Here is a 26,802-nt window from a genome sequence, read left to right as displayed (position 1 = left end):
TGAAGTTTCACTTCAAAAAAATATATATATTATACTTTATATATATAAAATATATATAATATATTTTAATAACTTATGAACATGTAAAAGAGACAGTCATAATTGATGTTACTTACTCATGTTTGTCTGTAAAGTTGATTTTTGTCTGCTAGGAAAAAGCAGCAGCAATTTAATGTTGCAGGCATAAAGGTGGGACATGAAAAGTATATTTTTGTGGATGTGCAGGAGGAGATTTTAGATGTTGTATTAGCCTGTATGCTGACCTTAAGTTTATAGATTGTAATACGAACTCTCACTGGATCAGTTCTTGTTTCTATGCTCCTTTCAAGAGTATATAGTGGGGCAGATGAAGGTTAGCTAAGGTGTAGCTTAGTCCATTGGTTCTGTTTATGTTCAGCACTGTGTTACTGCAGTCTTCCTATTTTGATGGCTGTTATTGAAAGCAGTAGAGTTTTTTTCTCTGCAATTCAAGTGTAAAATAGATGCTGCTTCTGTCATTACTAAAACACATGCTTAGCTTAAAAAAAAAAAAAATCCATATGAGGCAAATACTTCTGAAGCAGTCTCTCCTTTTTCCCTTCTCCTTCCATCTTCTTACTGTTTGTCCACTGGGCTGGGTTTTAGTTCAGATTGACAGCAGTGACTTTTTGACACTGTCTGTAGGGTCTCTGGTAACATTTGTAGAATGTGTTGCTTTGGCCTGATTCCTGATGACTGTGTGAAAGCATTGGAAATAACTGTTTAAACAGGTTTTGGGCAATGATTGGGCATAACTCCAGAACTGTGTTATTGCTTCAGTGCTTTATCAAGGCTTATCATTAAAGTTTATGGATAACATAAATGATGCCACTACTTGTGCTATGCCTATTTGCTGGGCAGAAAGCCCAAATACATATTTCTAGTATTATAACTGGTTTATCATACATGTGAAACAAAAAATGTGGATAAAAACAATGTGTTTTTATTTACAGATGCTATTAGAGAAGTTAAGAAGTACTCAGCTGCTCATGTGAGTGAAAAGGCTGTAAATGTCAATACCAATGCCTTTGATCATATTCAGATGAAACTCTTCCGATCACAAAGAAACCTTTATCTCTCAGGTTTTTCCTTATTTCTTTGGCTGTAAGTATAACACTTCTCTAATTTCTTCATAGTGCGATTCTTACAAAACTATTGCACAAAGTAACCCAACTAGAAGAAAGATCAGAAGGCTGATTTCAAGAGATTAAAGGAATTAAGCAGATTGGCTATGCTATGAGGCAAATGAGATCAGGGAAAATAATACCTTACAAATGTTTGAAGATTGGAAGGATATGTGAACAACACATGGAAAGAAACATTTTGAATGTTTGAGAAAACATTTATTTTGAAGGAGAAGTTTCTTCAGGGAATACTTATTTCCTTCCTTAAACTTATTCCCTATGTCTTCTTTTTAAACAAAGAAAATCGGAGTAAAAAAAGCCCCCAAACTAAAACATTGTTAAAATAATCCTAATATGTTGCAAGCTGGTATTATTGCGTCCTACTGTGTTAAGACACAAGCTTGAGTCTGACTTTGACCATTTAATCTAAAGCTCAAAGTTAGGATCTGTGGGATAATGTTTCAGCTTCCAAGGAAGGTTTCATATTATTTCAGATCAAGCACTTTATGACAGCTGGCCTACTGTGAGATTATACTCTTAAATTTGGTATTGCTTTTGGGATGTTTTAAATACAGCTAATAACACAGGATAACAGAAAGGACCATTTTATATCAGCCAGTAGCAGCCAAGACTACCTGCAAATCTTCTCAGCTGAGCAGGGAGTACCTAAACTAATTGGACAAATAATATGAATAAATAGGAATGGGAGTATTGGTCAGAAGATTTCCTGCTTCTATATTTTATGGTGATACTGAGCAAAGAATGCTGGCCCGTTTCTGTAGCTCTTCCAGTGAGTTGCATGACATTCCCTAGATGTACAAGAGGAACGGGGAATAAGAAAATGCCTGGAATTGCAGAGACTTCTGACAAACTTCTTCCATTTGGACTGATGTATTGCCATTCTAGCTGACTGTTACCAGGAGAAGTTCATGAGGAGCATTGTACACAAATATGTGTCAGGGAAAAGTTCATACAAAACTTCAGCAGGAAAATTCTGGAGAAAACAAGGCTAAAGTCTTGCACAATGGTGGTAGGAATGCATCATGTTCTTTGTCTTGCTGTGGAAAGGCTAAGTAAATATGGGTAAATATGTTCATGGTCTCTGCTCCAACAGAGGAACAGTTGGATTATGTCCTTCACTAGAATTAGAAGCTGGTCACCCAGGACTTTACTCTCACCCTCAGCTCTTAAGGAAGAAGACTTGTCAGGTGGCCCTAATGGGTTTAACTGTGGAAATAAGTTCTTCTGCTCTTGAAGAGGTTTGCTTAAGGCCTTTTTTGAGCTACTGGCCTTTCAGTGAAATTTATAAAAAATAGCTGCTCCTACAGTAGTGACTAGATCAGAGGGCTGTACTTTGTAGAGTTATTTTGTTTACCCATTAAACTAGCATTGCATCTGTCGGAGGGGAGGGGGAGAGAAGCATGGTCCTTGGGTTGACTTGTCAGTATACTACTACCCAACCAAGTTAAGGCTACGTGTAGGTACGAGTAGATATTTGGATGCCTCTGGCTGACTCTTCGGGTCAGTTTTGGTTAGTTTCAGCACAGAGGCTAATTGAAGACTCTCAAAGAAGTGGTGGATGGAAACTCCCAAGATGGGGTAGGGTGGAAGCTTGTCACATCTGGCGATACAACAAAGCTCCTTTTCGACCTGTGGTTCTGCAATTGCAGAATATGTACAGTGCCCTGGGAACAGGTGAGGGAGATGACTGCCTCTCAGTAGAAGTATCAGAGCCAGCTGAGTCTCCACCAAGTGTTCACACAGAGAGGAAAAGGAGGATCATAGTTACCAGAGACTGTCCCCCCCGGGGAACAGAGGCACCCATCTGTTAACGTGACTTGATATCGCGGGAGATGTGGCAAGACTGCTGAAGCTTGTCTGGTCCTCTGTTACCCCTTGCTGCTCATCCTTGTGAGCACCTTGGCATATCAAAAGTGACCACAAATCTATGGGAACAAAGATGAAGGGTGTGTGGACCCAGGTGCTGTTCAGGTCAATCCTTGTGAGGGGAAAAGGCTGAAGTAGGGGTGGATGCATCCAGCAGGTCAATATCTGGCTGCATGGCTGGTTTTGCTGGCAGGGCTTTTATGGTTTCTATGATCATGGGACCCTCTTTAGGAACAAGGACTGCTGTACAGGGACAAGATTGTGTCCTGTGGGGCAAGAGTATCTTTGACAACAGTCTGTGGGTGAAGAGGACTTTAAACTCAGTATATCAGGGAAGGGTTGTCATACTGTGAAGGGAAGTGAAGGCGTGGGGAAGAGATGGGAATCATCTGGAGGAAAATAGGATGGGGAAGACTTTCATACTATGCTTGTGAAAGCAGCACAACTGGGGACCCATATTAAGTTCTTGAACACAAGTTCATACAGCATGCGAATCAAGCAGGAGGAGTTAGAAGCTTGTGCACAGTTGCAGAGCCATGGCCTCATTGGTATTACAAAAACGTTATGGAATAGCTTGTATGACTGGAGTGCTGCAATGTATGGATACAGGCTTTTCAGGAAGGACAGGCAGGGAAGGAGAGGAGGATGGATAGCATTTTGCAAAGGAGTGGCAGGAATGCATGGGGCTTTGCTTTGGAACTGGCAACAAGCCACTCAAAAGCTTATGGGTATGGAACAGAGGACAGGCCTACACAGGTAGTGTTGTGGTAGGTGCCTGTTACAGACTGTTTCATCTACTTCCTCTTCTTGATCTGGCATTCTTTAAACAGCTGGAAGCAGTCTCATGATTGCAGGCTTTGGTACTCAGGGAGAAGAAGACTTCAACCACCCCGCTGTCTGCTGGAAGGGCAATAGGTCTGGGTGCAAGCAATCCAGGAGATTTCTGCAATGTGTTGAAGACAATTTCTTAACCCAGGTGATTGATCACCCAACTAGGGGAGATGCTTTGCTAAGTCTGTCGCTCACAAACAATGAAAAATTGGTTGAAGATGTGAAGGTCGAGGGCAGCTATGGCTGCAGTAAACATGAGATTGCAGAGTTTAAAACTCTGAAAGAGCTGAAAAAAGAAAACTAGTAGAATTGCAACCCTGGATTTCAGGAGTGCAGGTTTCAGCTTATTTGGGTGTCTCCTCAGCAGGATCCAATGGGAGACTGCCATGGAAGGTAAAAGCCCAGGAGGGCTGATTGATTTTCAAGGATGACTTCCTCGGAGCACAGGAATACTCCATTCCAGTGTGGAGGAAGTCAAGCAGAAGGCCAGCATGGATGAACAGAGATCTACTAACTGGGCTAAGACACAAAAAAGAAGTACACAAAAGGCAAAAATGAGGATGGACCACCCAGGAAGAATACAGAGATATTGCTGCATCATGCAGGGATAGTGGTAGGAAGACGAAGCTCAGCTAAAGCTGGAACCAGAGAGGAATGTGAAGAACAGTGAGAAGGGCTGAGAATAAAAGGAAGGCTAATGAAAATGTGGGCCCACTCTGTGGGGCAGGGGACCAAATGATAAAGGATATGGAAAAGGCTGAGGCATTGAGTATCTCAGTACCAGCCTTGCCTTGGTTTTCACAAGGTCTGCCATCTGGCCTCCCAATTCTCTGAGCCTTCTAGGAGAGACTGTGGGAATGGAACATAACCCACAGTAGAGAAAGATACAGCTAGGGACCGCTTGAACAAATTGGATGTACGCAACTCCGTGGGACCAGATGGGATGCATCCTAGCATGTGGAGAGAGCTGGCCAGTGTCATTGCAGGACCATGCTCTATCATCTTTGAAAGATCATGGTGATTGGGGGAGGTTCCTGATGATTGGAAAAAGGTAAATGTCACACCCTCCTTCAAGAGAGACAAGGAGGATGCAGGGAACTACAGGCCAGTCAGCCTCACCTCAGTCCCTGGAAAGGTGATGGAGCAAATCTTCCTCAAAGCTGTTTCTAGGGACATGAAGGACAAAGTGATGGGGAACAGCCAGCACAGTTTTACTGAGGACAGATCATGTCTGATCAATCCTATTGCCTTTTGCAATGAGTTCACTGGCTGTGTGGATAAGGGGAAAGCAGTGGATGTTGCGTGCCTTGACTTCAGTAAGGTCTTTGACATAGTTCCTTATAGTATTCTGATAGCCAAATTGTGGAGAGATACTCACGGGAGAAGTGGACAATAAAGTGGGCGGAAAATTGCCTGGACCTTTGTGCTTCAAGGATAGTAATTAGTGATGCAAAGTCCAGCTGGCATCCCTTGGGGATTGACACTGGGGCCAGTGCTGCTTAATGTCTTTATTAACAACCTGGATGATGGGATGGAGTGTGCTCTCAGCAAGTTTGCAGACTATACCAAATTGGAGAGAGGAGTCAGTGTCCTGGAGGGTGGGGCTGCTATTCAGAGGAAGCTGGACAGACTGGAGAGATGCTCTGAAAAAAAACTTATGAAGTTCAACAAAGGCAAATGCAAAGCCCTACATCTGATAGAATAACCCCGTACAGCAGTACAGACTGGGGACTGACTGGCTGTGTAGAAAGCAGCTTTGTAGAAAAGGACGTGGAGGGCCTGGTGGACAGCAAGTTGAGCATGAGACAGCAATGCAGTCTTGCAGCAAAGAAGGCCAATCGTGTATTGGGCTGTAATAGCAAGAGTGTAGCCAGCCAGTGTTTCCCCTCTATTTGGCACTTGTCAGACTGCATCTGCAGGCTGTGTCTAACTTTGACTCTCCAATACAAGGTAGATATTGACATACTGGAGTGACGAATGCAGAGGGGCATCAGAAGGTTTGGGGACTGGAGCACATCAAGTATGAGGAGAGAGGGAGGGAGCCAGGCTTCTACTTTAAGAAGAAAAGGTAAAGGGAGGGAATCTTACTGCTTTATACAGCTACCTAGTGAGAGATTGTAGAGAAGATGGAGCCAACTCTTCTCAGGGATCCACAGTCAAAGGAAAAGAGGCAACAGTCCCAAGTTGGAACCTGGGAAATTCTGACTTGATAGAAGAAAAATACTTTGTACCACAAGCGTGGTCAAACACTGGAACAGGGACCCTGAGAGACTGGAATGTGCGTCGGTGGAGATGGTGGGAACGCAACTGAACAAGCCCCTGAGCAGCTTGCTCTACCTGGCCCTGCTTTGGGCAGAAAACTGGACTGGATGACCTGTGGCACTCGTTCCAAAATACATGATTCTATGATTCTATTGATTCTATGACTCTATTTTATTAGTGATGTCTTGTTGACTCCTGTTCTCTAATCTGTGTTTCTTCCGATGTAAGTTAATAAGCAGTAATAAAACACACTCCCCCTTGGAAGAATATGGGCATGGGGACCCTAGCTTTTTTTTTTTTTTTTTAATCAAAACCAAAAAAGTGTGAAAATGAGCTTTCAATAAAAAGCAGGTAGGGTGGCTTTTTAGCTTAGCTGGGAAGTTAACAGTTTCTGTTAATGCTCTTTCAATTATGAAAAGGACAATTACTTGGATTTTCAAATTTCCTTTGAAGAGCAGATATATTATAGGAATTAATTTAATTCATTGTTGTCTTGGCCTTTCCTTGATTCAGCAACATTATCATTGTGAAAGACTCCAAGATAATGTATGAAAATAGTGATGCAAAGAGGCAATCATAAGTTCAGACTAAGGAAGGTATTTGCAAAGCTTGGATTTGAGGTGCCATATGAGTGCTAACTTTCGTGTATATTCTGATCTATACAGTATCAACAGAGTAGTCTGAGGATTAATAGGTTCATATTGTTAATTTTATCCTAGTCAGGCCTTTAATAAAGTTTTTTATATCATACTTATTACCATAACACTGTTACTTGGGTCTTGCCCATCTTGATCTATTGTACTTAAAGCACTAAGTCATTTAAGTGTATTTCAACCTTTAAGCAAAGCAGGTCTCTGGCCCTTTAATGGTTGTGAATTTTTCTTCTGCAGAGGTAAAAATCAGAGCTGGGGCTCAGATTTTTGATGGATGAAAATCTTTTCAACTTCTTAGTATATTATGTCATTGTTATTTGTCATTGGTGAGCCTGGTTGTTTCCCTTTAAGTGCTTAAACAGTCCTTTGTGTTTTTGTTTCACATCTAATATGAAGCTAGAGAAAAGGGTTTTGTGTTGCTGTTTTGTTTTGTTTTTTTAATTTGTGCTGTGGATTATTGTGCTCTTCACTGTGTTTCTTCACCAGTGTATTGAGACGTACTGTTACCCTTCTTACTCAGTTGGCAAAAGGGATGGCAACTCAAGCAGCTCTGGAATTGCAAGTAAACAACACTACTGAAGCAGCCAAAAAATATATAACTGAGAATGAAATGCTGCAGCAGGTATCTTATAACCTTTTCAGTTATTTTATTAAACAGCAGGTAGTTAGTATAAAACTGGTGTGGGTTTTAAAACTTCTTGATACCAAATGTTTTGGGGCTGTTTTTTTCAGTGAGGAAAAGGTAAGAACAATTTCCTTACAATTTGTAATTCAGAATACTGAATAAAAATTTCAGTAGCATCTTATTAAGAAAGAAAACTAATTCAAATAAATGAAGGAAGTTCTGTCTTTCCAGTTTGAAACTCATCAAAATACTAACATTTACTTAAAATATTTCTTTGAATTTAATCTTAGCAAAATAGAGGGAGGCGCTAATCTTAATCTTTCTTACCCTAAACAGTTGGCTGTTTATGTCAAGGCTATTGCAGTCCAGTATGGAGAAGCCTCCAGTACAACGGCTCTGCTGCTGACCATTTCTTATAAACAGAACTTGCTCCAGTCCTGAAGTGTCTTTTCTAACTAATAAAATTGGTCTTTGTATTTATTTATTTTTATGGTGGGTCAGCCAACTACCTAGCTAGACTTTCCCTGTCCCAGTAAGGTACTGACGTAATGTTCATGAGGATATTACTGAAAATATCTTACTTAAAGAAAAATAGACCCACCAGTGGACCAAAGACATATTATTTTTATGAGAAGAATGGAGAAAATTAAGCTATCATTTTTCTGTGGTTCAGTGTACAGTTGGATGAGGGAAGGGAAATTGGCAAAGAAGTCTTTTCTTGTCATTGGTTAGTTCAACTTCTGTTGGAAGCGGTTGAACCATAAGCCAAAGTGCAGATACCCAGTGTGTGAAGATGTTTACAGGACTCTTCACTACAGCATATTGTCAAAACAAAATTTACTGCAGGTATGTCCAGGTTTTCTTCCATTCTCTTTGGAGCAGTGTTTGTGGTTACTAGCACCGTAATAATAAATCTTCAGATGGTAAGAACAGACTCTGGGTAAAAAGTACTAAAAGGCATGCAAAAGAATCTGTTGTTTGAGAGAGAGATTTTAAAATAAGCGTCAGTGGAGTGTGTTTTAGGTATTCCTCAAAATATGCAATGATTCTGAATTTTTGGAATTTGGTATTTTGCCAAAATGTTATGGACTCCCAGCCTCAGCCGTGGAATCTGTCACTACTGCATCCTGGTATGCATTTTCTCTGTCCTGTTGGGATTCAGCTGAAAGTCCTCTTTTTATGCTGCCTTCATTCTTAGGTGTGTGTTTCCCTAGTGACACGTTCTCTTAGCTGCTTGTAATTGATAGCCAGAAACTAGAACTGTAGCCTTCCTGTCTTTGTTTCTATTTGGTTTTGATTACGTGTTTTTTTTTAAAAAATACGGTAGCCACAGGTCCAGCCAGCATGCTGCAGGTAGATCTCCACCTTGTTCAAGATGCAAAGTGTTCCGAATTAGTTTATTATAACATTATAGAGATAGTATGGCTTAGGGTCCTCCATGGCTTGGCCCCTGCATTTCTTTCTTTACAAATGTTCACTCTACCACCAGAGAGAGGTGAGAGCAATTGCATTTAGGACAACGTTTATAATTGTTAGTGTAAATACTGTGTATTTGTCCTAGAGTGTGAGGTCTGCGCTGGTCCCTATTCAGTAGTTACATGGAGCACAGGACTTAAGATAAAAGTTAATAGAAATAGCTTTTTGTGTATTAGTAGAAAGAGATGAGAACAGAAGTAAAGGAGTCAGTGTGAAGCCCCTGTAGCTTTATTTCATGACAAATTGACTACAGATTTGTTACCAGCAGTCTAATGCAATCTCTGCTCTTGGGTTAAATTGCATCTGGGAAATTCTCTTCAGCTCTTTTCTTTGGATTGTTTCCCAAGTTTTATCAACAGGTTTTGTTCTTTTTTTTTTTGCCTGAAGTAATCTTTCCCTTCTGCCCTCATCGATGCCTTATAATCTCTCTTTGATATCATGAGTTCACCTAACAGGTGTTCATCTCAGTTGTTCTGCTTTTCTTCTTCCTCCTAAACATTTACCACTGTCTTTGCTTTTTCCATAACAGGGATGATGTTTGGTGGGCAAGTAGAAGCTGTAGGAGCAGAGAGTCTAAGTATGGGGGTCTAATCCTTAATAAATGATACTTTTAAGTCATCAAATAGTAGTTGTCTTAAAGATAAGAGCATGCATAGTAAGTAAAATAGTACCAGTGTTTTCAGAGTACAGTAAGCACACTGGTCTTGTATCTAGTATTTACAGGGCTGATCTTGAATGCTTTCTTAGTTTTACTTGAATTTCAGTGGATATCTAATCTGGGTATCAAAGTATTCTAAAGATTAAAGAAGTAGCTATAAACCTGCAAGGAGAGACTTCTAATGATATATTGCACAGTTTAAATACGGATGGTTTAATTATTAGAACAAGTTATACATAAACATGATGGGGTCCTGTCACTTGCAGTCCCAGTGTATGTCTTTTCAAAAAGCCATTTATAGCCTGAACAGAAGTTGTGGGCTTGATTCAGAGATATCATGTACTCTTATGCAGGAGACTACATACTATTACAACACTTCATATCAACTTAAAACATGGAGCATATTTTTTCCAGTTTTTTCTTTTTTTGTTTTTCTAGGATGACTGAGTACCTGCCTGTTCTGTAGGCGTTTGATAAAACCTGTCACTTCTCAAGATCAAAGCTGACATTCTCTGTTTTTTTGGTATTAATATCTTAGGCTAATTAAACCAAAACTAACTGTAGTAACTGTGGGGTTTTTTTAATAGGCCTTGAATGAAAAAGGGAGCGGTAAAAAGAAAGAGTCAGCAGAAGCAACCGATGAAAAACTAAAGAAAGAAATTGTACATTTGAAAGCAGAGTTACAGAAGACATCAGATGGTAAATATCGGTTAGGACTTTTTTTGCGATTAAAAAGATAATTTCAACGCTGTAGATCAAAAATTTTATCTAGGTGTAGCATTAACTAACTTCATCAGTTTATGGAATACTTTGTTTTAGGTTTTTTTTTCCATTTGACCAGGAGCTTTAAAACATACCATCACCATCTTTTAGTAAATGTTTCCATTATGAAAATACATCTTGTAACTTGAGCACCTTAGTTATAATTGTTCATAACTCGAACTGCTATATTTAAGTGATGTTGACTTGTCCTCATCAATGATATGCTGGATAAGGTATCAAATACTTGTTGCTGAAGGCATCAAGCTGATCCTTCCTGTCATATGTAACAGGCAATCTCCCTGTATAAAAAGGGGAAATGCATGGTTGAAGCTTTTTGCATAATGTGGCTTTTAGGTTAGGTAGCAGGTAAGTTCTTGACTAGTATTCTAAATGTGTCTCCTGCAACAGTGGTGTTAGTTTTTTGGGTTTGGGGTTTTTTTTTCCAGTCTACAAGGAAATGCTCCTTGCGGGTTTGTAGCATGACGCTTTTGCTAGCAGTTTCCATGTTTAATGTTTAGGTGGTCAAAGCTGCTTTCTTAGGAATCCAAACTGAGATAGAAGCAGATTTTACCTGTTTGGTTTTGTCCTATTTGGATCTGTCAGGGTGTGTGATGCTTATGAACAGCTGCCCATCCAAAATTAATGTTTTTATGATAACACTGCTTGTGACCTTGTAAGCATTAATCAGATGCTCAGGCTGTTACAAAATACATATTTTCATGGTAGCGCATAGCATGTTGTCATCAAAACATAGTAGTACTTCCATGTTGCGTAGCACTGCTACAAAGCTGCAAAAATAGCAACTCCAAATAATTTATGAATCATTTTTCATTGTCCACTGGGAAGACAAACAAGAACTGCAGAACAGCTATTTTCTTGTTGCTTCAAGTCAAGCTGAATTTTTAAATAGAGGGTCTCATTAATTCACATTCCCAGGCAGGTTTGATTGTGGGTTTTCCCCTCTCCTGCTGTTTTCTTAAAGAAAGGGAGGAAAGCTGCCTTTGAAGTGACAGGATCAATGAAAAATATAAATGCATATGTTTTATTTAGACTAACTGGTGGTATGTAACACTAATATAATGTAAGCTTTTCAGTCAGGAATGCTATAGAAAACTAAGGAATAAATAGATTTACCACATGCTGTTTCAGCTGCATTCTCCCTGCAGGCTGTTGTCCACCCAAAAGGTGTATAAATTAAGGCATGCTTCAGGCTTTTGTTAGGGGGGAAAGTTGGGGAGAGGGTCTTTTTAAGGAATGAGTCAGAAAATATTTTCAACACCATTTCCCCCCCCCCAAAAAAAAAAAAAAAAGACAAACAGAAAACTTCATGGTTACTTTAATTGCCATCATCAGCTAGATAGTGTTACGGTATGTCTGTCTTATGTTTTTGTAGCTTTTCTTACACTTTATTTGAGCCAATCAATAGCCAACAAGCTTGAAGTACTTGATAATAAATGCTTCTTTAGATGCAGCTTTGTATGGAGAGTTAGAGGTTTCATGTGAATTGAACTTACTGGTTTCTTTTGAAACTTCTGCAACTCAGCAGGTAAACGTTAAGTTTCATGCTCACTGAGTAATGCATTACCCAAAATCAAAGTTCAGATTAAAAAGAGGTGAGACAAGCTTTTTGGTTTGTTGAATGTCACTGAGTTTACATGACTAAAGTTATCCTTTTGTGCCCATGAAGTCATATCCCTGGTGTTTTTTGTGGAAGTGTTTTTTGGGTTTTGTTTTGTTTTTTGGTTTTTTTTGAGGGGTGGATTGGTGTCCCCTACCTGTGAAACAAAGCAAAACTGGTATAAGAAAAATCTTTCCTGTTTTTTCTGCTATGATATCAGTAAGAGCCTTTTTTTTCTATTGTTTTGCTGCTTCAATGAAAAACATATCTGATCTTTTGCATCAAGCAGTTTCAAATACCTGTTGTGATAGGGTGAAAAGAGGAATATCTCAATAGAGTGGCACTCAGAAGGAGTCCTAATTGTAAGTTTGCTTCAAATATCAGTACCTCAGTTTAATATCAGATCAGGGCTTTGACTTTAGAGGAGACCTGAATTTTCTGTAAGGTTTTGATGTAGTATTTACTACTTCTAGCAGAGCAAATACTACATATGTCCTCTTCCTGTATTTCTGACTGAAATTATAACATAGACAGTAATTATTGCAGACTTTCAGGAGATTCATCTCTAGTTCTTCAGCTTTCTACCTTTCATGTGGAAACTACAGTCTACTTTATCTTTTTGTCTAATTGACCGTAAGTAAGATTCTAAGTTAGGAAGATATTTTGCTACTTACTATGTTTTGAGTGGGTGCAGAGGAAGAATGGAAAAACAAGACAAGGGAGAAAAACTGAGTAGTGTAATTACTAAATCTGAGGAAAGATCTGAGGAAATGAGGTAACAAAGGTTTCAGCCAAATAAATTTTATTTTCGGACTTGATTTTCCTATCCTCATTGAGGCCCTATTTCACTTTGACAAAGTGAAGGCAAGGGGGCTTTTTTCCCTCCTTTATTGCAGACTCGCATACTGGGGGCTTTATAGGCACCCAGCAGTGGGCTAGTAGTTTCAGAGCCTAAATCCATTTTTAGCATACCTGGACATGTAATAACATGACTTTGGAGAAACCTTCTGAGATGGCATTTTATTGATACATGTGTATTATGAAAAACGTCTCACTGGTGTCTAGGAATAAATATGAGTACTCCTAGGATTTAGTAAGCCAGGGTGCAGAGGTGAGAAAATATTTCTCATACTGCACGTTATATACTTCTCTGACAAAATGTTGACTCGGGTAATTAAGGACTGTCAATGTGGCTGCTGTCAGAGCTACGGGATTTTTTCTGGGTAAAGAATAAGTGATGTGATAGTGGTGCTGGTGGTAAGCATCTGTAATTCAGATTTGCAGCAGTAGGGTTTTTTTTTCTGAAAAATGTGATGTTTCTGCAGTTTTTATTTGTGCAAAATGCTAATTGTGACAAGTATCGTAACTGTAAGTACTGGTATGTTCCTCTGTTTCATTTTGATGAAATTTTTGGAAATTATCCAAAAACATACAACAAAGCAAACTATCTGCAGCTGGAGAAGAGGTCAGAGTCTGAGAGAAGTTTCATAAAGCAGCTGTCCTTACAGTTTTGGGATCAGGGTGGAGGGGAGAAAGAGAAACGAAAACTTTTCAGTGCTGTAACTTTCTTTTCCCACTCACAGATCCCACACTGTGAAAATATTGACTGTTGAACTCTCTATTATTATGGGATGCTTTGGTCAGAGGGAGACTTCTACAATGCTGCACTGTCTCACTTTCTTGTTATCTCGGGTCATCTTTTTGCTGACACTGTCCTAGTGTACGGTAAAAGCTACAGCATTATTTACACAACAGAAATTTATACAGAACAACAAGTATTGCAGCAGAACAGGCTGTTGGCAAACTCCTGTCCAGCTGATTGATCCCTCACTCTTCTAATAGTATTTCATGGCAAATGATGTGCACCAAAAGTTTCCGCCTATATATATAATCACATAATGGTCATTGTGGTCTCCAGCACCTGTGTGCAGTTATTGAGCTGTGACCTTACTGCATTTTTGAGCAGTGTCTGTCATGCCACACTGAGAAGAAATCTGGAGATAACATTTCTTTGACTCTGCCATTAACATTTCACTCTCTGTACTTGTACTGAATCGTCAAAGTCATTTAGGTGCTTTTGAACTGCAGTCCAGCTCTTTCTGAAAAAAATCTTTAATATGTTTTGTTGTCCTAAGCTTATAATAGGGCAGGAGGAAATTCTGATGAAACTTCTCTGCATGCTTTAATCAGGTTTGTTTTGTATACGGAATTTGACACATGAGTTTTTTGTTTCATAATTGCATAGCAGGGTAGGAGACAGGAGTAGGAAAGCAGCAGTTGGTGTGGAGGGCTGGTTTTAGAACTGCTTTTCATTGGTGACTATTCTAGAAGGTATGCACGTGCAGATGTACAACTGTAGCTTAAAAACCCTAAGATTGTTGAATATTGGGAAGATACGAACAACTAATACAGACATTATGAATACATTTCATAGAACTGTTGCCACCAGTGAGTTCAGTTGGGCCTTTGTGTTCATGGGCAGGCTAGTGACATATATGAAAACTGTATTTATGTCGAGTTCTATCGAAACACTCCAGTGCCCTCAACCTTTATCAGCTTTCTTTTGTAAGCTGGGGATATGAGATACAAGTCAGTTAAATGAACTGGCCAGAGTGTCATGTTATTGAGACAATGACAGAGGTTTAGAACCAAAGTCCATTTTACTTAACTTTGCTTTTTAACTGCTAGATCATAACCATGGTGGGAGCCATTGCACAATGTCACATACAACACAAGTTGTTATTCATGTTTGTTAATTCAAAGGGATGATGTTGTATATAGCAAGCAAGATTTTGTTATACGAGGCCCTTTGTACCATCTTAAGATGCTGTGAAATCCCTTTGTAATAATGTTTCATTTGAGATTAAGTTACTTGGAGCAACTTTCTGTAGTTTTCTGGCCTTGCCTTTTTTAAAATTTATCTGACCTTTATATCTTAAGCACTGAATTCAGAATTAGTCTGGAATTAACTGACTGGAGTTGTTCCCAGCTTTACAGCATACCTGTTGGCTATCTAAGGTGAATCTCTTCTCCCATCTGTGCCTAAATTCTTAACTTGAATAGCCCTTTCTCAACTTTGTAAAAGCTTGAAGACTCTCAAAGCACAGGGATCTTTCATAGTCATAAAGTAGTCCAAATCATTTGGGTTTTAGAAGTTGTACTATGAGCAATACTAATTTTAAGTTCCAGACTACACCAAATTTACTTAGTAGCAAACCCTGTAAGCCAGGTGATTTAGTCAACCAAGAACTAGTAGCTGTGCAGCAGAATGCCTGAAGAACCACTGTGCATTTTTTTTCTAATATTCTGTTCTCTATCTTTGCTGAAATGAAATAATAGAATTGCTACAGCTACTGGTCGGTGGTAATGTCTTCAATTTTATTCCTTGTCTTGCCTCAGCTTCAGAGGAGTCCAGTCTCTGAAGTAAGCTGTTTATCCTCAAACAGGATACAGAGAAGGCAGTAAGGGAAGGACAAGTTCTGTATTTCTCCCTGACTGTACATGTTATATTAGTTTATGGATTTGTAGTCACATGCTTAAGTGTAAAGCGATAAAGTTTTCTGTAAATGTCTTCAGTTTATACTGATTTAAGAGTTTTTCTTTGCTTTTCTTTAAGGGGGGAGAGGGTTGAAAAAGGATGGTTTACCTTTCGCAGTATTGGGGCTGGATTCCGGTTTGGGGATTTACCAGCTATTTCTCTTGCTGTTTGCATTACCATGGAAGCAGCATCTCTCACCTGATGGCTGCTCATGCATTTACTTGGTAGGAATGGTCAGCTGTTGGGTTCTGCTTGCTTCCAGAGCAGCTGTTCTGTCTCCTGCAAGGCAAAGTAAAAAGCCAGATGGAAACCAGAAAAAAACTGACTGTACTGTGCACAGAGTATTTTCTCTTTTATGCTGGTTGAGTGTTTATATGATGTGATCCGTATGACAAAAAGAATGTATCTGTACGGTTGATTTGACTGTATTGCACTGTTCATGGAATGCCACCATAGTTGAGCAGCAACGTATGGGCAGTCTCCAGTGGTTTGACAAGACATCCACAGAAGTTGGCCTGCTGGGGAACTCATGCTGTCAAAGATGTGACGCTCCTTTTTACTGTGTGGCCCCAACAGGAATGAGGTTGGCTTTCTTGTCCACAGCCAGCAGAGGTGGAAGGGACAATCTGGTCTTTGCTTTTTCCCCTTCTAGGGTTAGGTGAGGTATTCCTATCATATACCTATTTTGCTCAAAGCATTGAAACAATGTGGTGGGTAGTGTGCTTTCTTGATCTACAGATGCATTTAGATATTTTGTTCATGTTTTAGAGATATGGTTGGTTTTAGTTGCAACTATAGTATGCTGTTACTTGTAAAACAGCCAAATAGTGTTAGATCAATGACATTGAATTATGATTTCTTCAAAAATGTGATATATTTCACTGTAACTATGGACAAGAATGATTAAATAAAAGAGCAAGATTGTTTTCTAGTTAGCAGATCACTGAAGAGGCAAAATGGCATATGCATGTTTTTTGTCTACAGCTTAAAGATCAGTAGTTTATCAAATTTTAATATGCTCATTATAGTGTGTAGCATATTTTAAAGAATAGCAAGAGAAGAGAGATGGTCAGGAAGTAAGAGAATAAATGCAGTGAGGTTCGACTTGTCAGATGTGTGGAAACGATGGTTATTCCAAATACCAAGACCCTTAGAGAAAGTTCTCGCATCGATGCTGTCAAGATTGCATTAAAGGACAGAGAATATCTGTGTAAGAGTAAGGGAGAGAAAGAAAGAATTGTGGAGAGGCAGGATGAATTTTTGACTACATTGAAATCAATAGGATTGACTGTAATTAATTTCAGTAGATCAGAATTTCTGCCTAGGTAAATGTCATATTACTGAAAGACTACTTGTAGGCTTTTAAAACAAGAATGATTTGAATCTAGACATTCAAGTTAATAAAAGAGGAAAAAATTGGATGAATAGCAGAAATACTAGGATAGGGAGTCTTCCTTTTTGCATGTAGGGGGATGTTCAAGATCTTTGCGTCCTGGAGTCTCAGGAACTAGGACTTGTGAACAAGCTCCTGAAGTGAAATACGGCTCAGACCAGCATGGTTGTAGCTAGGAGCTTAAGGAAAACAAATCTAGTTTCTCGTCTTCTGAGAACAGATTCTCTACAGATGTGCTGCAGTTCTGAATATCTCAGAAGTCTCTGGGAAAGAACAGTCATTATCAGGGAGCTCGCAGTCACATTGCTGGAACAAGGGAAGTAGCAAATGCTGCTGCTTTTTTTTTAATTTGTACCACTGAGATTGTTTTTAAAATGCAGCTCTGTGAGGCAGCCTTATAGGTCATTAACAGTGTTTCTCTGTTGTAGCAGGAGTAAATCAAGTTTTAGGGTATGTCTGTGCTGCTACAGCAGAGGCATGTAAAGATACCTGAAATACCTATAGCAGAGGAATATAAAGATATCTACATGACCTTACTCGAATGCTTGCATAACAGTTTAGGAGTAAGAGCCTTTATGAAGCTTTATGCTGATTTATCCTGCATTGTAAATTAGCCCCCTGTAGAGGCCTGGGCTGTTTTGTACTGCAACATAGACTTGCTTTCAGTTTATTACTGTTAGATCTGTAGTGGGGAAGGAATGCTTTCAGAATCCTTTAGCAATTACTTTTTGTCATGTTAAAAGCCTGTTTACAGTTGTCTAGCCCCCCCCCCCCTTCTGCCTTCTCATGCATAAAATGATGCTTCTAATGAATGATCTCAAGCATGGTAAAATATGCAAAAGGGTGGAAGAAGGGGACTACACACCTATAATAATATATATTCCTTTTTTTTCATTTGATATACAGACACAGCTGCTTTGCTAAAATCCTGCTCGATGTTTGAGTTCTACCTTCCTTGTAAAAGAAGGCTGACAGAGTTTGGTTTTAGGGTTGTGGTGTTTTGGTTTTCTGGAACTATCCTCTGCAATGTGGCAGATGACTGCACTGTCACTAATTTGTTACCTCCAACCAGCAGTTTATTGGTCTTGCCCTTACCTTTCCCACAGCCCCTTCCTGCTTCCTGTGCTGCTGTTCTGAATACATCTGCCATTCTCCTTCCCCTTCCTGCCCCCCATGTCTTCCTGTATCCATCTGTGATGCTCCATTTTAAACTTTTCTAGAAGATGGGCTCTCTGGTACAGTGGAGCCCTAATACATGACTAGGGCTCTGAGGAACTGCAGGAATACAAGTAATAATTAAAACATGAATTCTGGTATTTTACAGCTCACCTCAAGGTAACTAATGAACTGACAGCAGTTAAAAAGCAGTCTGAAGGCCTTAAAAGAGAATATGACCGTCTTATGAAAGAACATGAACAGCTTCAGGTAGGTGGTTCTGGTTCACTATATGAACACAATGTTCTGAAATTGTACCAGCAAAATTATGTTAGCTGCGTGTTTATTATGCAAGAGAATTTACCAAAATCTTCAGTACAGCATAAAGTTACAATGGACAACACTCCTTAAAACTTCATCAAAACAGTAAAATTTTGTCTTGCAAGAAATGGAAGGCAAAGATATTAGCATTTTCTTTTTTTTTTTTTTTCCGCTTCATGTGCGAAAGTTCAGATCACTGATAGACATAGTTTTGCTGTCACTTGGAAGTTAAGATTCAGATAGTTTTGCATGCCAGAATCAAATTGAAAGCTTCAAGAAAGTGATAGGTGTAGTGTGTGTGGTATATACATCATTTACAAGAGTAATTTTGTTTTGTTTTGTTTGTTCTTTAAACATTCTTTTGCAAATGTTGCAATACTGTTGATACACAAGAATAAAAAAACCCCAACCTAGGCTACAAACGAGCTAGTCTAAAACTTCACACTGAAGTACAAAATACAAAAAGGAAACATTAACAAGCAAAAGCTGAATTAGCAGCTGGGTCAGGTTTACATGTATGCATGGCTATAATACCCAGAATATATAACATAATTATTTCTGCTAGAACTGGGAGCACTGCTCGTTCTTAAAGTTAACTGTCAGGCGTTTGTGTGTTCCATATCTAACATCAGGCCCAGCCTGTTTTAGCCAAAATGTATCAAGAAAAATGAAAGCTTGTTTACAAGTAGTGATGTGGGAGAAAATACATTATTTCTGATTTAAAATTCTGGTGACCAGCTTTTCAAGAAAAGCAATTTGTTGCTCCTGCTGGAAAAAAAAATGCAAATTTAAGCTGGATGTAATCTCTCCCTTTTACTGTGTGGCTCAGCTTACTGATTCACAACCTCGCCCTAAACTCCTCTGGAGACTGCTCAGTTGGTCTCTGTGTTTCCAGAGTTAAGACCACCATCCATGTCCTATCTTTGTTGTGCTCCCCTGTGTAATGACCCGTAGCAGTACTGCTGCATTTCTTGTGGTCTAGAACACACATCCTTAGTTTGCTATGTTTACCTCTGAACAAAAAGAACATAAGGTACCAAGCACACAGTAGATACAACTCCTAGAGATAAATCAGTTGACGGAGCTTGCTGAAAAGGATTTTTTTCTTAGTCTGCTACACAGTTCAACTCTAACGTGAATAGGAAGAAGAAGTAGGCTCTATGGCTGCTACTCTATTGGGATCAGAGTGGATGTGTTATGTGGGGTAGTGTTGATGGGACTACAGCCTTGAAGAGTGTATAGCGAGCAAATTGCATGAATGTAGGAGGGGCAAATAGTAGACTAGTTGTCTGGAGACAACAGTTTCTGATCTTGCCAAATGTAAAATAAGATTTTTCAATCTGTCTGTTTTCAGAACAGCTTAGGTGAAGCAGAAGACAAGAAGGACTTGTAGGTGCATCTAAGACAGATGGCCTTGATACAGTTGCTTCGATGTGAAAAGTCTTGTGCTGTTTAGACTCCTGATGCGTATGTGAAACAAACTTGATTTTGTGAAAAGCACATGCACTGCAGGTCACTGTTCAGATTCCTCTAATATATCTTGGTTGCCAATATATTCTGTGTTGCAATTAAAATATTAAGTGGCTTACCAGATTTACCATGGAGTTTGTCACTGCACTTGTGAGGAAAACTATGAAAATCTTTCAATTCCTTCTGGAGCAACTTGGCTGCTCTCCAAGCTTTTGCCTTCCAAAATGGTAAGAGATCACGCACCATTTGCTTGTAGCATTTGACTGAGGTTATATATCACGCTAAATCATGAACACACGATTACCCAAACCTCCTTGGCAGCACATATTAGGAGTCTTCAGAAATTCAGTTACCAGTGGGTTGAAGAAGAGTGAAAGCTTTTCATCAAGCATTCCACTTCCGTGGAAAACTGACAATCAATTTAAAAAAATAAAATTGCATTGCTAAATCCATCTCACTTGCTTGTAACTTAGCCACTTGGATGAATGTATTTTTACAAATAATATTTTGCATGCCTCTGGTTTATTCTTCTTTAAAACATTGAGTTATTTCAGTTTTCATAACCAAAGTTTTGGGTTGGATGATATTAACATTCTATATTTTTTCACTGTTTACATCTGTTAACTCTGTATGTGCCACCTAACTTCTCTTGCCTTGCTGAGTAAAAATTATTTTAAAATGTTGATGGTTGGGTTTTTCGTTTTTTTTTCTTTTTCATGGATATTATACCTCAAATAAATGTGCACTGTTTTGCAAAAGCCTTCTTTGATATTCTGAAAGTTGTGTTTTGAGTATCTTTTTTGTTAATTGGTTCCAATTTGTATTTGAAAGTTGGATATGTTTATTATATTAAAGGGATTGTTTAAGTTCATGAGTTTCTGGGCTTATTCATGTAAAATCTCACCTGGCATACTGTCTCATCAGAGTTAATAGGTATATATGCAAAAAGAAGAAAATAAATTTCTAAGTTGTTGATATTATTTAACTTTTCCTGGAAATACAGCTTTCTTCATAAAATAATTTTGAGTACTCTGGAAATAGGATTTGTTTGGTTTAGAATTTCAGTGTAGCATATTAAGTATTATAAAGCATATTAGCATAGCATATTAAATAAGGATGCATATGTTAAAAAATGTTTATTTAAAAAATAGCTCATCCTTGCAGGAGAAGTGGTGTAGAATGTCTTCTGAGAGATTCTAGGAGACTGGAAATTTGTTTCCTCATATCAAAAATTTCACAAAAGACTCCAGGTTTTAAATAGCAACAAAAAAAATTTTTGGCAATATAGTTGAATGCATCTTTATTGGTTTTTTTTTTTTCTAAATATACTGAAGTACTTAAAATGATGGCAGAATATTATCCCAGTCTTGCAATCTGATCTAAAGACTATGGTTGGAAGCCTGGGCAGTGATACATGTCAATTCAAGAAGATTAGTTCTGGAGATCAAAGGCTAAAATGTTTGTGGATCTGTCAGTTCTTATGAGCCTGTATAGTAGATACAGTCTCATGCTTTAAATAGTAAAATAATATAAAATGACATTAAAAATACGCAGAGGTATAAAACCAAGTGCTGTTTTTTAATACTTAGAGCTAATGTTGCCCAAGAAAATGACTAGTTTTTTGTACTTTCAGAACCAAAACAAAGCATACTTGCTTGTCATTTACTGCTGTTATCTACTTACTAAATTTCAAGTATATCTACCTAATTATTTAGTTGTTATGTAGGAAGGAAATAAGCAACTTACAAGGAAAGACATCATGCACTGAACTCTTCATCCCCAAAAATATATCTTAGCAAAAACAGATTGGAACAGAAAAGTAGCTGTGAATGCACTGATGGTATCAATACTTCTCCTTGAGAAGGAAGTCCAGATGCATTATAGGAATTGTTGCTGCAGAGCATAATTGAACCTTAAAAAAACCGCATAGTGCTGCGTACCGCTCCTTCAGTTAAAAACTGAAAGTGATGCCTAGTGTTTTTAAAAATGCAACGTTCATGTTGTTGCATTCAACACTTGATATGCATGCAGTGCCCTCTAATTACATCAGTTGCCTTAGCATGGCAGCTTCCTACTGGCTGATTTGAAGGTGGTGAGCTGCTTGCTGACAGATGGAAGAGAAAAGGTTTAAAAAAAAAAAAAGTGTATCAGGCTGGAGAGAATGTTTCACTAATTAAAAATTAGGGATTGCTTGAAGCCTGCAGACTTTCTACTTTGCCTCTAATCGCTTCTTCTGTGTCATGTCCATTAGTTGAATAATTTACCAAACAGATTTCCCTGTAGTGTTATATGATAGTTGTAGTCTCTCCACTGGTGTGTTCTGGATGGTCACGTGTGTTTGATTGAGTATCACATGCTCAGCTCTTTAGACTTCTGAAACCTCCCAGATTTGTTCTCATAAAAAGAATATTTTGTTACTCAGATTGAATTACATTTTGTAGTATCTGTATTCTTGGAAAGAGCATTTAAGACACAAATATTTTTCTTTTGTAAAACTAGAAGTCTAAACAGTGTATCTGGAAATTCTGGTGGATGATAAGTCTTTCAGAAATATCTACTATTTGTGTAGTCTTAAAATACTTCATACATCTTCAGAGCCTGAAGGAGTCTGAATTGATGAATTTTAAGTAATATCTTATCAGTAATATTTTAAGTTGTGGTTGATGTCCAAGGAAAGACCAAACCAAAACTTCACGTTTAACTCCTAATCTCTCAGGCTGTTTGGTCAGATTATCCATGTTTGCCTATTTTCTAGGAAGCAGTTAAATCAAATCTCAGCTAGTACAGATAGAATCAAAATTACTTCCTGTACTCTCATTTGACAGTTAATTTAATTCTGGGTATGTCTCCAGAAGTAAGCATTTAAAGCTCTTCATACTCTAACTACTCCTGATTTCACAGTAATTGTCTCTGGCTATTTTGGGGCTTTTTTCCCCTCTTTACAAAAGTAGGAATGTGCATTTTCAGTATTAGGTAGGGGAAGCATTTGAGAGAGTATTAATTGTGAAAATATTTAAATGGGTTTTTACTGATAGTAGCTTTCCAAAAAATTCTGAGATGTGTTGTCATTTCTTTCCGAGTCAAGAAAGCAGTGGGGTGATGCATTCATGAGAACTGATCTGAATATTAATGGACCTAAATATGTGCTTGTGTGTTTCCTTAAATGAAAGCACCCTTAAGTAGAAAGGGTATTTTTTCTTTTCTCCTTTTTTTTTTTTTTCTTTTTTTTGCAGCAAAGGTCTGGCAATGTATCTTCTTTAATAAAATAAGCTGAGCACAGTCTTTTCTGAAAATGTATTTTTCCATTAGAACCAGCTGTATTCACTGCAACAGTAGACCCTAGCTCCATATCCTAATTGCAAGGTTACTGTGGTTTCCTAGCTTGTTTTGAGGGGCAAAAGCTCTGTTCTTTGCTCGGTATTGGGAATAACATTTAAATTTGTTTTTCCAAATGTGAAGGTATTGTAGAAGTAAGTATTACATGGCTTTCTCAGTTTTCCAGTACTCCTTGAAATACTGGATTTACTTTGTAAGCCATTTGGGACAGAGACCCTCATTTTGCTTTGCCTTTGTACAGTGCTAATCCCAGTGGCAAATCTAATGGGAGTCCCTATGTAAAATGATACAAGTAATTTTACAGATAAGAGTTAAGTTGGAGAACAGACTTTTATGTCTTTTCATTCCTCATTTGTGTTAACCATATATGGTCTAAAAACATAGCTCTGAAGCTGAGCATCCCCAATTCAGGAAGAATGTGGAATGTTTTGTTTTCTATGATAAAACATAATACTTGTGTTTCACTCCTGAAGCATTTTGCAAATAGGACTAGGCATTGCAAGGTGCATAAGTACATTGAGAGGAAAACGAAAGAAGTTCCTCTGGTTTTGTGTCCATCATGCTGAAGTACATCAGTGGTCCACACGATGCCAGAAATTCCTAGCATCATCCACAAGTGCAAGTCTCCCCTAGAAGATGGAGTTACTACTCCATCTTCTGCTGTGGGAGGGCTGAATACCATGTTCCTAAAGACCAGTACCTTTATATGCTAGAGAATTCCTTTCTGAACTCTACTGAGGCAGTCTTACTCTACGCCAACATAATCAAGTTCGGGATGTTCAGATTCCCAAATACACTTGGATGCATCAGGGCTTAGCAAGTGGGAACCTAGGTCTATTGAATAGGGAGAGTTAGATACAAGAACTAGCATGGTTATTGGAGGTGAGGAGCTGCTGAAGCCAACTACTAGGTAAAATGAGTCATCTCTGAAATCTCACTTGTCAAGGAATTGGACAGCAGTTGCAGCTGTAACAAAGGCATGTCCACGAGACATGGATTCGCAGCTTAAATTCCTTCCTGTATTCTGCTGCCTCAGATCAGACTATCCATGTAGTCTGATTGGGTTTACTCTTTTCTTTGAAAATATAGCCAGAAGAGGCAATAGTTTTGGTGATAATTGTTTTGCAAGATAGCTTCATACTTAGGCTGCTTACCTAGAAAGTGAGACCATGTTGTACATCTTATTTAGCTTGAAGCGGTTTAAACTGATCTTCCTGTGTCTATGGAAGAAACTCTAATCTGGCTGGGAAGGTGCTAATATACCCCTTCCTGTTTTGAGTTTAAGGCACTGTATAGAAAAACAGAGAGAGAGCAAGCAAGAGGGACTGTTATTCCTGGCTGGTGAGGACAAAATCCTAGACTTTGACTTAGGCATTTGCGTTCAGGACCTGGGAGAAGAATGTGTAGCGGTACTGTAAGCAAGGACTTGGAAACAGAGTGTGTATCTATCCTAGCCTTGTTCATCTTGCATCAAATGCAAAATGAACAAGATCTTATTAGGAAATAGTAACAAGGCGAACAAAAGAATTCAGAAAAATGATGTAATTTCAAGCTAACAAAAAGGAAAAACATTAAGGTCAAAAAAGGAAAGGAAGAACCTGCATTCTAGCTTTAAGGTTTAGTGTTCCAAGGAGAAAGGCTACCAAGTGGGGCAGGATGCTGAATGGGGACAGCAGTGTTGCAATTTAGAAGCTCATGGGTCTGATTTCAGAGGTCTGCCTCTGTGTGGGGGTCCGTTCTGAACTAGAGTTTGCACTCTATCCTCTTCCACTATCTTTTTTTTTTTTTCCAAATACTGATAAGTGTATGAGTGTTATACAGATGGAGTTTTATTTTTAGTCTCTTGTCCTCAAGCATACATACTTGTCTTTCCAATATGCGTGGCCCTAGAGTTCTGCACATCACATATGAGATGCTGAACCTCAGAGTTCAATTCAGCCAGGCACTTGCTTGGGGAAATGAATTTGCAAGGACCACGAGTTGCAATCAATTCAGATTCTTCTGACTTTTATCTTCTGATATTAATTGCCCATGTTCAGTATGAATTATTCTTTCTTGATATCATCCAGTTCTCTGTTTAAAATCCTAGTTACATAAATAATAAAATAATCTTAGTTTTGTGGATATTCTAGGAGAAAAGAATATACAATACACATCCAATCCTGAAAAATTAGTTTATATTTTATGTTATAAATGAAGGACAGCTATGCTGGGTTCCTGGAAATGTTTTTGCTGCTATTCTTAGCTTTAATGATTAACCTAGAATGAATTATACCTTCTGGAGTCATTTCATTGTCTTTGCATTTATTTAGCACAAAAGATGTTACCATAACACTTTTCAAAGTTAGATTTAAAAACTATTTTTCATACTACTCCATTTTTTTCAGGAGTGGATTCTAAATTAGCGATTACTTAATTTTGATGCTGAGATTTCCATATGTGCTTTAGTATATGTCTACCTGAATTAAATTACTGTTCTGTTTTCTGACCTTTATTGCATATCCCCATAATATTATCTGCTATGAAAAACAGCCGGAAGCCTTGCCCTTCTGGCGTTAGTAACGCGTGCAGGTTTGACTTTTCAGCTGCAGAGTCTTCTCTAATCCAAAGCTGTAACAGAGCTGCCACGGAGTTAATTCCCTCTGCTCCCCCTTGGCCAAACTGGAAGCTGCAGTCCCAGCTCGGTCATTTCAAGCGTGACCCAGCGGGCCGGGGGCTGCCGCCCCCTTCTCCTTCCATCCGAGGCTCCCGGGTGAGCGCGGGGATATTTCGGAGAGCAAATCTGCTGCTCGGGGGTGCCTGTCTCCGGCTTCCTGCTGCCCTGTGGCAAATGTCTCGGCATTTTACAGACGTGTGTCTGGGGTTAGAGTCGGTTCCCAAAGCTTTGATCGCTGGACCCAGCAGGGCCTGTGGTCGGTTTCGGTGTGGGGCGAGCGGAGCAGATGCTCCTGCCGGGGGCCGGGCGGAGCCGGCCGCGGAGCAGCCGCGCTGTTGGTGCTGCCTCGTCCCCTCGGGCCGGCCTTTGCAGCGAGCGACGGGCACTTGCGGAGGCAGGCAGTCGTTCAGCGGGGAGCGCCCCTGGGGCGGCTGGTGGCGGGGGACGAGCCTCTGCGCCTGGGAGAGGGGGTTGAGTGTCGGGGGGGAGGGAGAGCCCTGCTCGGCACGGAGGCGGGTCGCTCCCGCTGCCAGCAGCCCCCTCCCGCGGTGTCCCCGGGCCGCGTGCCTGCCGGGCGAGCTGCTTTGAAGTGCAGCCCGCCGCCCCCGAAAGCGAGGAGGCTGCGGGGGCCGCCCCGGGGCTGGGAGGGTCGCCCGGGAGCGCCGGCCGGGGCAGGGCTGGCGAGGGAGCCGCCGGGGCCGCAGGGGGAGGGCGGGCGGACGGAGGCGTCGCCCGGGCCGGCCCGGAGCCGGGTGTCTCTGTTTTCCCCGTAAATAAAGCGCCCGGCCGCCGCCGGCCGTATAAATGCTGCGGCGGAGCCGGCCCGCCCTGCCCGATGCGGGGGACGGGGCGCAGGTAGCGGCGGCGGGGCGGCCTCGGCCGGCGCTTCAGGACGCGGACAGCTCTGCGCGCAGGGCCGCGGCCGGGCGCGGAGGGGCGGCGGCGGCGGCGGGGGGAGCCCGGCGGGGGGCGGCGGCGGCGGCGGCAGCTCCTCTCTGCTCTCCCCCCCAGGCAGGGCC

The 26,802-nt window shown here is 39.9% G+C and overlaps 1 protein-coding gene across 1 annotated transcript in view; it reads left to right on the top strand.

The window, feature by feature from the left end:
• Positions 1-20,660, top strand: part of DUS4L (dihydrouridine synthase 4 like) — a 45,661-nt gene extending 25,001 nt beyond the window's left edge. Inside the window, exons 11-15 of the mRNA XM_067299377.1 lie at positions 972-1,122; positions 7,262-7,397; positions 10,122-10,233; positions 18,170-18,270; positions 19,676-20,660. Of these exons, the coding sequence (XP_067155478.1) occupies positions 972-1,122; positions 7,262-7,397; positions 10,122-10,233; positions 18,170-18,270; positions 19,676-19,714 (539 nt within the window). The 3' untranslated portion in view covers positions 19,715-20,660. The remainder of the gene's footprint in view (positions 1-971; positions 1,123-7,261; positions 7,398-10,121; positions 10,234-18,169; positions 18,271-19,675) is intronic.
• The last annotated feature ends 6,142 nt before the right edge of the window (positions 20,661-26,802 follow it).

Source organism: Apteryx mantelli, chromosome 1 (assembly GCF_036417845.1).
Source record: "Apteryx mantelli isolate bAptMan1 chromosome 1, bAptMan1.hap1, whole genome shotgun sequence".
In the NCBI taxonomy this organism is placed as follows: domain Eukaryota; kingdom Metazoa; phylum Chordata; class Aves; order Apterygiformes; family Apterygidae; genus Apteryx; species Apteryx mantelli.
Note: the sequence above shows the minus strand (reverse complement) of the source record. Positions and strands in the feature narration are given on the sequence as shown.